General features: G+C 43.1%; 1 protein-coding gene across 1 annotated transcript; it reads right to left on the reverse strand.

Moving 5' to 3' along the window:
• Positions 1 to 1555: 1555 nt before the first annotated feature.
• Positions 1556 to 10935, reverse strand: FCF1 (FCF1 rRNA-processing protein). The gene is made up of 8 exons (XM_074996778.1): positions 10887 to 10935; positions 10567 to 10634; positions 10072 to 10143; positions 9509 to 9657; positions 8521 to 8593; positions 4896 to 4983; positions 4058 to 4152; positions 1556 to 2614 (listed from the first exon to the last, which is right to left on the reverse strand). The coding sequence occupies exons 1-8, from the start codon at positions 10887 to 10889 to the stop codon at positions 2566 to 2568; spliced, it is 597 nt and encodes a 198-aa protein (XP_074852879.1). The 5' UTR covers positions 10890 to 10935; the 3' UTR covers positions 1556 to 2565.
• Positions 10936 to 11011: the final 76 nt, after the last annotated feature.

Consider the following 11011-nt stretch of genomic DNA (forward strand, 5'->3'; position numbering starts at 1 on the left):
TAGCCGCCTAAACACAGAGAAGTCTTGTGCTTCAACACTCTCATGTGAGCTACAATGGGGGTCTTGCTGCTCCAGGAATATCATAGCACCTCTTCCTGCGCGCGTGTGTGTGTGCGCCAGGATCTGAGACTACACCCTTAGGGGGTCTGACCACGTTCACTTCTCTCACGTGAGGTAGCATCTGATAGGCTCCAGCTCCTCTAGGGCAGTGGTTCCCAACCTTTTCAGTCACATGGCACACTTCAATGAGACAAACAATTCCATGGCACACCCACTTTTTCAAGCTGAATCGATTGCTCATAAACATCACATTCACTATGGTTAGTCTTTCTAGAGAGGTTTGTAACCTACTAGTGCATACAAGCGAAGCAAGGATCAAATGCATTAATGTTTCAAATCCCCCACACCATACAGGAATGTTGGAGCAAGGACAAGCATTTAAATCTTGCTGCCCGAGCTCCAGCTGGCATGGGATTGTGTTTCCCAGCCACAAGGAGGAGAAATTGACAATCTTTCAGGGCACACTTGAACAGTTCTTAGGGCACACCAGTGTGCTGCAGCACACTGGTTGTAAACCAGTGCTCTAGGGGTTGTCTGAGCCTTTTACTCTGCTTCCCATGTAGCAATCTTGATCTGGGGGTGGGGGAGCAGGGACATAAGGACCCTTTCCTTTTCATAGAAACTCCTGTTTCGTATTTCTATGAAGCTGCAACAGCATTCTATATTGTGCCATGTACTACTGGGACCTTGCAACAGAATGTAGACCCAGCTTACTATAGAGGGCATGGTTTCTTCTTGTCTAATATCCTTTGTCATTTCATTCAATAAACACAAAACAATGCATAACTGTTAATGGGATACATTTACACGTGTGAGGGGAAAGATGTAGTGACAGATCTAAGCCTTACTGGTCTAGCCACTGCTTCATGAACTTTGACATGAGGCAAGAAATTACGCATGAGAGAGGAAAAAGTTTCATAACAATTACACATACCATTCTACCAGAAGAGATTATAAAGTTGAAGGTCTAGTGGTTTTGGCTCCTTAGAGCAGATAGTACGTACGTTCCACAGGCCTTTTGACCAATCCCAGCTGAGACAGGGAAGAGATTTTTTTAAAAGACAGTTCCAGAAGAAGGACTTTTTAAAAACATTTGAAATCTAGATGAACCATTCAAGCACTAACCTCATGGCTTTCAATGCCATTTTAACCAAAATGGTACAGATTTATTATTTTAAAGTTATTGTATTTAGGATCAGCTTCCAAATCAGTGAAAACTATTGCAAGTGCTAATGAAGTCTAAGGGAGCTAGCCCAATTTAGGGCTGACTGACACCCTTTTCTTGCTGACTAGCAGAGTTCTGTTGAAGAACAATCAGTCCCCGCTGACAGCCTAAGTAGGGCTTTAGAGCTCAGGAAGAGGCTTAACAGCAAGCACTGCATCAGTGTGCATTGTGATAAGACAGCAAATGCTTAGAAGAGGTGCCCTGAACCCAGGTATAAATATGTTGGGGGGACAATGCCTTTATGACACAGGAAATGGACAGACACATATAGACATGCAGTGTCTCAGGAATGCAAGTAAGACACTTTCACGTTTAATTCATTGTGTTGATATAATAGTTTTAGAAGAGACCAGTAATCTGAAACAGAGACTGAACACCATTAATTATTCTGTTTAGTAAAAGTGCAGCTGTTCGCTATGGCGCTCTCACCTTGCTAGCTTTTCTTTCAGCAAGGATTCCAGGAAATAGATGGCAAGTCAATTTTTAAGTTAGTTTATCTTCCTGGTTGACAGTAACATCTAGACCAAGCACCTTCTTCATTTGAATCTTGATGGAAGATTTGACCTTGTTAACATTGGCTCCATATCACAGGGAGGAGAGAGGAGAACTCTGTCAATTTTGTTCAGATCCAGAAAACAGAGAGAGAATCTACTTTGCTAAAGCTCTGAAAGACAAGTCTTCCCACAACCCATCTTCTTGTGTTGATTTTCTTCAGAGCCTTTATGTCCATATGAGGTATAACCACTGCCATGGTCTCATAATTTTCCTAATTCCCCATTATTCAGATAAAGAAATTCAAAGTGTGAGACAGACCTTAGCTGTGCCAGAGATAATGCATGTCCTAATGCTGCCCACCACTGTTTTTCAGACTGATCTGCAACTCTAGCTTCTAGAAACTTGGGTTTCATGTTTGTTCCACGGCTAAATTCTTTGACACTTTCTCCAGATGCCTCACTTGTGAGGAAATGAAACAGATGTACTCTCTGGGTGCTGGTATCTCCCACACACATACTGATGTGATCAATGGGTTAAGATTACCTGCAGCAGGCAGAGCCAGGGTGAATAAAAGTAGACAGATCCAAAACACCTTCTCATCAGAAGATGAAAGCTGCAAAGCCAAAACCTAAGAAATCAGTCCAGCGTCATCTGCATGCCTGGGAACAAGCCCAGCAGAGGGAGGTAATGGGGTATAGAAAGAGAGGAGTCTTCTAACTGATTTGAGTGTGTCCTGGCACTTTGTGGCTTGGTAGCAGGATGTGCTGGGAATATCTCTAACAGGGTTAAAAGCGAGGGGCTCCATAATCATCCGGCATCCTCTCTATGTTATATCTGAAAGTGACAAAGAAAAAACTGTGTGAGTATAGAGCAAACTTCTTGGAACCTGCACTGTCATCTTCCCTTCAGCAGGAAGCAAAAGTGGAGAGAAAGCCACTGCTTTCAAGGCTCACAGCTAGCAGCATCATGGCATTTTGACCTGCAGCTTGAACACCCAGGGAGGGAAAAGATTAGCACTGTGGAATTGCAAAGAGACTTGGAGAGGTCCCCACCAGTGTTCCAGCATTCCAAAGCTCCTCAAGACCTATCTACTGGGTTACAAGGACCCCAGAAACTCATCATGCACGTGGAAGGAAAACAGCTTTATACCAAGTTCTGATATAACAAGTAACATTAATCCTCTCAGACCTGTGACAGAATAGCATTGAGGGCACTTAAAAAGTTGCTATATTAATCACCCAGGCAGTAATCAAGGGCACAAAAGGATGGCAGCAGATGACATTTCGTGGGGGAAGTATTCAGTTACATTTTAGTTATGGTTCAATTAAGGCTCTTTGTGGACTTGCCTCAGCCAATCACAACACACTACTCTCCTCACTTACCACAAGACACCTTGCTTCTCCATAAAAGCTCATCACCACTATTAGTACAAAACCCTTCTCTCTGCTGCCCTTAGCACCTAGAATTGTTGCTCCCTCTCTGCCCTCCATTTCAAATCCTACCTGAAATAATCCTCTTCTCTGCCCATACCTTGTTTTGTCTCCTCACCTGTATTTAATGCCTGATGTGAAATATGACTATTTTGTCTTTCATAAACCAGACTATTAAAATTTTACAGGTGATTTGCAGAGGTAAATAAAGGATTTGTTCATATTAGGAAGGCTGGGGTTGTTTTAAATCCTGGGAAATTTAGATTATGTTAAAGCAGATTAGAGCTCCTGCAATGTTTAAAATAATTTTAGATTAAGCAAGCAAACCCAAATGATACACGATAGAAAAATTCACAACTTCAAAGTCACTAAACCAATTTCTTTCAAAATTATTTTGTTTTACATCAGAAACTAGGTCAGTCACTTACTTGTGTACACTAACTTTGTAACTGGGATGTTGAATAACGCTACTCCTCCAGAAGCTTTTGAGCATATTTTCCTGATACTTTAGAATTAAAAAAATAAACAAACCACTTTTGGGCTGTGATCAAACAATGAAAGCTGACCCCAAGGAAATATTTTTGCCAAACTATGAGCAACTGAATGAAATGGCTGTAACAGAAATGGCATTCCAAAGAGACTACTAGGTATGTTGTTACATCAGTTTGCAGACCTTTCTTCACCTAAGTAGACATACTACTTCCATTGATAAAGAGTCAAAGTCTCTACAGTTACAGGCATTATATAGAAATCCACAACAGAAAGACCAACACATTTTGGAATAAACTGCTAACAGACAGCAATTGTGTCAAAGTCAGTGTTGTGTTGTACTACAGAGGTCTCCCACCTGTGATTGGAAATATACATGATAGGGACTCCTGGAATCTTCCGGATTCTCCGCTTCAGGTCTCTATCCACCGTGGCCACTATGTAACACTTGTGCTGCACGAAAGAGAGGCATGTCAGACTCTAACAGTGATCCAGCCCAGCGGAAAGAATAACAAACATATGCTTCTGTTTACTTAGTCATACACTGTGGGGCACCAATCCTACAAGAACCGGACATTACTAAAACAAAAGCCTATTCTTATTCATACAGAGCCCTACTTCAGATTAGCTGTGCTCTTCTGCTCTTCATAGCGTCCAAGTGACTATCAGGTGGGATGCAATGTTGTCTAGTGGACAGCGCACTAGAGTGGAATCCAATTATCTGGATTCTATTCCTGGTTTTGTCCTGGCCTGCTGGGTGACCTTGGACAAGTCTCTTTACCTCTCTGTCTTTAGTTTCCCCATCTGTAAAATTGACACAGTGATATTGACCTCCTTTGTAAAGTGCTTTGCAATCTACTGAAAAAAAACAAACAAACAAAAAAAACCAAAAGAACACTACACAGGAGGTTGGTATTATTATCTTCATTGTTACTAAGAATATTGGCCTGTTTGATGGAGTATTCAGGAAGGATCATCTCATCTCATTCATGTTCCATCACACTGAACTGCACAATGGGTATGTTGTATCTTCCTTTGAAGCACGTAACGTTAGCAATTAGAACCTGTACTAGAGGAACTTAGGCTGGCTACTACATTTTTTCAGCAGGTGATACTATAGGTCATTAGTACCTAGGGTTATTCAGCAATTTCTCATGCAAACAGTGCAGAAAAGAAATCTCTGGAATAGAAGATACCTGAGTGACCCTCTGCACCAAGCAGTCATCTGCATAAGTTCCTTTGTGTGTACAGGGCAGGCGTTCAAATCGTGGGTCCTTAGCTATCCTGTGGGGTTATAAAAGGTGTCATCAGGAAGAGTACCAAGGATAGCTGATTTATTCAGAGGCATCTTCAGACTATTACAGGGTGTGTAAGTAGGAAGAGTGCCTCTTGGCAATTTCCAAACCTCAAGAACAGGAGGATAAAATCTCTTCAGGTCAAATTCAAATGAGGAGCAAGAAAGGGCAAAGAGTACAAGGTGGATAAACAAATACTGTGGCTAAGTATCATTGTTTATGTATTCCTTAATATTTATTCCAATAGATTCAGAAATCACAAACAGGACTCTACTCAACAGAGAAAAAGTTAATTAGAGATGCAAGTTCGTGGAACAGTTCTCCTACAGAACTTCCGAATCATGTCCAGGTGGCAAAAACAAGGCTCAAACAGAGACAATGCCTTCTAGTGACAGATACCACAGTCCAACCTCCTGACCTTCCAAGCCACCTTTGGGTGAAGTTCAAATTGATTTGTATGTGTTGCTAGTGCCTATAAATGGTTCTTCATGACTCCCTGCTTTATCACTGTGGTCAGTTAGAATAGTGCTCTGCAACCGGTGTGCCGCTGCACATTTTGACAAAAAAAATATTTAAAATTAACTAAATAAATCAGGAGTGGCCAGCCTGGGGCTCTCGAGCTGCATGTGGCTTTTCAAGCCATTAAATGTGCCTGCTGCTCAGAGTCATGCACCAGGAGTGCCATCAACCACTCTGCGCATGCACCCAAGCATTTGGTGGGAGAAGCACGACAGCAGCCGTGGGGGCTCCAGTGAGTCACTGGCATTAAGTCTGAGTGTGAGACTAGGGGTGTCTGGTACTGGGAGAGAGGAGGGGCACTGAGGTAGGAAAGGGGAGTTGGGAGTGCCTGGCTTTAGAGGAGAGGATTGGGTTTATATATTGGGTGTGCAGTGAAATTATAGTGAGTGCTGAAGCGTGCCATGAGATGATAAAAGTTGCTGAATACTGGGTTAAAAGATGTAGGCCACACATTTGCAGGTTGCATAGATAGGCCACATATTTGCATGGTTCATTGAGACTAACATGCTTGACTTGATGGTCTATGTAGATGGAACTGCTGTATAGTTATCATGGTCAGGGATCATATTTCACTCTAGTACCTCATCTCAAAGTGCTTTATAAGTTATATGCAGACATAATTTTACTCACCATTAAAACAAAGCCTTCTTGCGGGGGTGGAATACACCAGCTCTTTAGTATGTGCACTGCCATACAATGGTCATGTCTACGCTTCGTGAAAACTTCAAAGGGACCATGCAAACAGCCAAATCGAAGAACACTAATGAGGTGCTGAAATGCATATTCAGTGCCTCGTTAACATGCCAGCGGCCACAGCAGTTCAGAAGTACCGCAGTTTGCTCCTGTGCAGTTCGTCTACGCCGGGGTCCTTTTCGAAAGGACCCTACCAACATTGAAATCCAAGGGCCCTAGTGTACATGAGCTATATGGGAGCAAACTGTGGAGCTTCTGAAGTGCTGCAGCCGCTGGCATGCTAATGGGCGTTGAATATGCATTTCAGTGCCTCATTAGTATTCCTCGATTTGACCATTAGCATGGCCATTTCAAACTTTTTACTAAGTGTGGACACAGCCACTATGGCAAGAACAGTGTTCCCTGCATGCTGAGCACTTGTGTAGACACCCAGGAGAGATTCAGGTGCCGCCCAACTGATTAGCAGAGTGCCCTCAGCCACCCACAGCCAGGAGCATGTGTTTCCATTGGTGGTGCACAAACACACGTCTTGATGCACAAAATAAAATTTATTCTGATCATGGATGGAAAAAATTAGAGGGCCAAGAAAAGAAGTGATTAAAAATGACGGACTGACAAAACAAAAGAACATTTGGGACTAAAGTTCTATAGTCATCTCATTGCAGGCCCACACCCTGACTGTAGGATTATTAGTTCACGTTATAATGCTGTTATAGGACTGAGATGGAACTCAGCTGACACGTCCCTGAAAATGTCAACTAATCTTGGAAAAACAAAAACCAAACACACTCCCCTCCTCTGGGCAGACATTTTTTCTGTACTTATTTTCAGCTGGAGAGAAATGGTCTTTTGGAAGGCTGCTACAATTTAAAATATAAAAAAAGTGTCATAAGAGATATAAAGATTGAAAAAGACCCTTTACAGGATTCACTTAATTTGTTTTGACCCCAGAATTTAATTCTGACTAATGACTTTGATATGGTTGAAGAGATATGAACCAGTTATAAGATCTGGAATGATTACAAAATCCCGTGAAGTATGGATGTTACAGTGAAAAGTCACAATCATGTCTTTTTTGTTTTGCTGATGTGCCGAGTTCTGCAAACATCACTCTGGAGAAGTTTGTCAACAATCATGCTGACAAATACCACAGATGTACAGAAGCACGAAGATGGATTTTTTAAACTTAAGATGCAAAAAGTATAAGTGAATGTCTCTTTCTGAATGTTATCGTTCGAAGTGGCATAGGTCAGGACATTCAGAGTTACAGCTGGAACATCAAGGATCCAGCTGATACAGGCTGAGGTCAGTCATCTTTTTATCTGTCAGGAGGAAGACCAGTTTCTTTGCATCACCTCGGGCTTTGCTACACTTGCTCCCAACTTCGAAGGGGGCATATTAATCAGGGCGATGGGAGATTACTAATGAAGTTCTGCAGTAAATACGCAGCACTTCATTAGGCTAACTCTCCTCCACGGCAACTTCAAAGTGCCGGCATGCATATAGCTGCGTGCACTTTGAAACACAGTGCAGCCTTCAAGACCACTGTTGGTGACCTCGCACCTTTTGCCCTCCATGTAGTGACTCCTAAATGTCCTCTTGTAGTTACATTACCCCTTACAGAAAAAACAAGTACAAAGAAAGGCAAACAGAGTGCTGGTGACAGATAACTAATTTATCTGGCAGCAATTATATTTGTCCAAACTCATTATAAACATGTTTGGTTTGGACAAATATACTTTTTTTAAAATGTGGTTTGCAATCACAAAGGAGGTTTTATCGTCTTCCTCCAAAAGTATTAATGTGGTCTTGAGGAGCAGCACAGTCCAAGACAGTGGACAAACTGGCATATAAAAACTAGTTTCATTCAAAAAAATAACGTTTTTCTCATGGTGGATTCCTGCAGTTTAACTGAGACTGGACTGCTGCCTCCATTTGTATCAGGCCTTCTGTGAATGATATATGTTAACATCGTTACTAAGTGTTGTGCCTCATCTTGCTCACAATGACTGTAAATATCCTGGAAATATGACTTGCACCGTGAAGACTACACATTTTTAAAATAAAAGTTTATATTGTGCACAAGTTCATAGGCCAAGAAGACAAGCTCTTGCAAGACTTTCCATCCTAGTTGAATCCAATTTTTGCTTTGAGAACAGAACTTTCTACTTCCCCATAACCAGTTCAAATTCAACCATAATGGTTGCAATTGTGTATTATAGCACTTTATATCACTTCATGTAATCAGCAAGGTGTCTGAAGCAGCCAAGTGGACAAAAGGACTAAGGGAAAGAGCTGAGTGTCCTGCACCTACCTTAGTGCGACACGATATTTCTGCCCTAGCTTTTCAATTTCAGCCATCACGCAATCTGTGATACAGGGGATACCTGCACGAACAGAATATAATTCACACTACTGATTATCTCTATAGTGCCAAAAGTGCATTAATTCTTACCTTACAGTACTTAACTATGACAACATACTCTACACAAAATAGTGAGATAAACTATCAAGGAGATTCCCTGAACTGCTTACAGTTTAATTAAAACAAACAAAAAACTCATGAGGGGAGAGCGGAATGACGAAATGCAAAGCACCCAAGCAGTTAGCTGAACATATCCTGATAAGTCTCTTGATCTTTTGGATGAATTTGGGGTTTAAAATGTTTGGTTTAGATTTTTTTATTTTGTCAAGATTACTATTTAAGACTCATCTGATTATTAATTGAAGAGAGTACTAACGTTAAACCAGATCAAGAATCCCAGGTTCACTGATCAATATAAAGTTCGCTTGGCCCCTTTATTCTGCCAGTAGTCTAAATCCTTTGTAAGTCCAAGATAAATCCTGGACTTTTGTTATTTTAAGCACAGCCATCCTGTCCATAGGACGGATCAAGGCAACTGCCCCAGTTCTCCATGCTTTTGGAAAACAGGGGGATCCAGGACAGCCTGAGGAGATAGCTGGGGGGGGGGGGGGGTGCGGTGCTGGTGCCAGCAGCAGCAAGAAACCTGGCACCAGCCTGCCCCATGTGTTGCTTGGGAGAGGTGGTGGAAGCAGCAAGGGCTGGGGAGAAAGGGTGGAGGCAGGGAAGGAGAAAATCAGGGGCTTGGGGAAAGGAGGAGTGAGGAGAGGCCCATCATTATCCCTCTTGCCCCTAGAAACAGCCCTGGCATTAAGCTAGTGTTATGTGGCCTGCAAAATGTTTGTGGGAGAGTGAAAGATTGTTGCAACCAAGAGCAAACCTCACCACACCAGGGCAGCATGCTGTTTCAGGAGAAACTCTAACAGGAACAGATACTCACACTTGGCATAGAGACAGTCCATCATTGACTGCACCAAGTCCAGCTTGGCTTTAATGGAGAAGTTGATGAAGTTTGTATCAACCAGAATGTAATAGGGAGGGCCCAACTGTGTGTTATATTGGAAGAACAAACAGGACGGGTGCTGAGGGCTGTCAGGAAAGAAACAATTCAAATCAGTTACTTTACACTGACACCATGAATGCATTAAGCCCTATGACCTGGACAAATCTGCTAGGAAAAGTGCCTAGCCAGGAGCAATTTGATATAATCCCTGTAGAGAAAAATGATGGCAAATATCAAGTAGCCCATCCCGTCTCTCTTCCTTCTCTGAGTCCATTTCCTTGCTTCATAGTAGCACTTCCCATATTATATAAACTAAGAAATTGAGGACAAGAGCGGGGAAGTTCCTACAATCTTTAGAACATTTCTCTAAGTGAAAAAGGGAGAAAATATTTTTGTAACTACCTAAAGCTGCCTTTCCTTTGTCCCCAAGTGCCAGTCAAGGCAGAGTGCATCTCTGCTCTCTCAGATGTAAGGCACAGTGCAGCTCCATGGATACTTACACCTCTCTTTCCTTGATTGCACTGGGATCATCCTTCTTTTTCACATTGGATTTTGCTCGTGCACTCTCTTTGCTAGGCAACAAAAAATGAATTAGGTTTTAGTGTGATACAACTCTATTGGAGTAGAGGTGAAGAATGGATTTAAGACTAAATCACAGATGTCCTAATGATGTAACACAAGGGAGAAAAGGAACAGCTAAGAATGATCTAAGGAAGTGTGGACTACAATTATGAATATTAGACTAGCTTGCAGGAAAACTCCTTGACAGTGAAATGGATCAAAGTGGGAAAACATCTTCTATAATAGGAAGAGGAAGCAATCACTGGGGATACTGAAAACAGGACAAGATGCTGGAGAACATTCAACCACAAGTCATCCTGCACAGGCCTCAGGAAACTGAGTGGGGGAACCTAAGTTTTTCCGTAGCTAAATCTCCAGTTCTACGAGCTGGTGCACGATAAGCTGTCCCCACACCCCACTGCGGGTGGGCTCACATGCGCTGGTCTCGGAGGCTGATCATGGGTTTCACGGCGGCGTATTTCCTCGCCTTCTTTTGTTTCCCCTGGAAGGAAACATTGTTAGCAAAGAGAGGGAAGCGCAGTACCACTCCCCCGTGACTCCCCGAGCCCATCTCCCCTGCCCCAGGGGCTCTCCGGCCACACACCCTCGCCACCCAACCTCGCCCAGCGCATCCCCCACGCCTCCCAGGACCCCTCCCGTCTCACACCACCCCACGCGGCTGTCGCCCAATCCCTTCCCCCCACGAGGCAGCCGAGCGCCGCAGTCCCCATGGCCACCGCCGGTCGCAACTCACCATTCCAACCCTCGCTCCGCACCCGCTCGGCCACCACGTTCCAGCTACTTCCGGCGCTCGCCCCTGTCGTCACTGCGCACCTGCTATTCGAGAGGTTCCGTCACTTCCGGTCAGCGGCAAGCGTT

The sequence above is a fragment of the Carettochelys insculpta genome, chromosome 6 (assembly GCF_033958435.1).
Source record: "Carettochelys insculpta isolate YL-2023 chromosome 6, ASM3395843v1, whole genome shotgun sequence".
In the NCBI taxonomy this organism is placed as follows: domain Eukaryota; kingdom Metazoa; phylum Chordata; order Testudines; family Carettochelyidae; genus Carettochelys; species Carettochelys insculpta.

What these genes read in the sequence shown, in the direction of transcription:
- FCF1 (XM_074996778.1), bottom strand. An exon ending in GCAATCAAGGAAAGAGAGGT is followed by an intron (nt 9,658 to 10,071) that starts GTAAGTATCCAT and finishes CTTTCCTGACAG; the next exon opens with CCCTCAGCACCCGTCCTGTT. An exon ending in AAATATCGTGTCGCACTAAG is followed by an intron (nt 4,984 to 8,520) that starts GTAGGTGCAGGA and finishes ATAACCCCACAG; the next exon opens with GATAGCTAAGGACCCACGAT.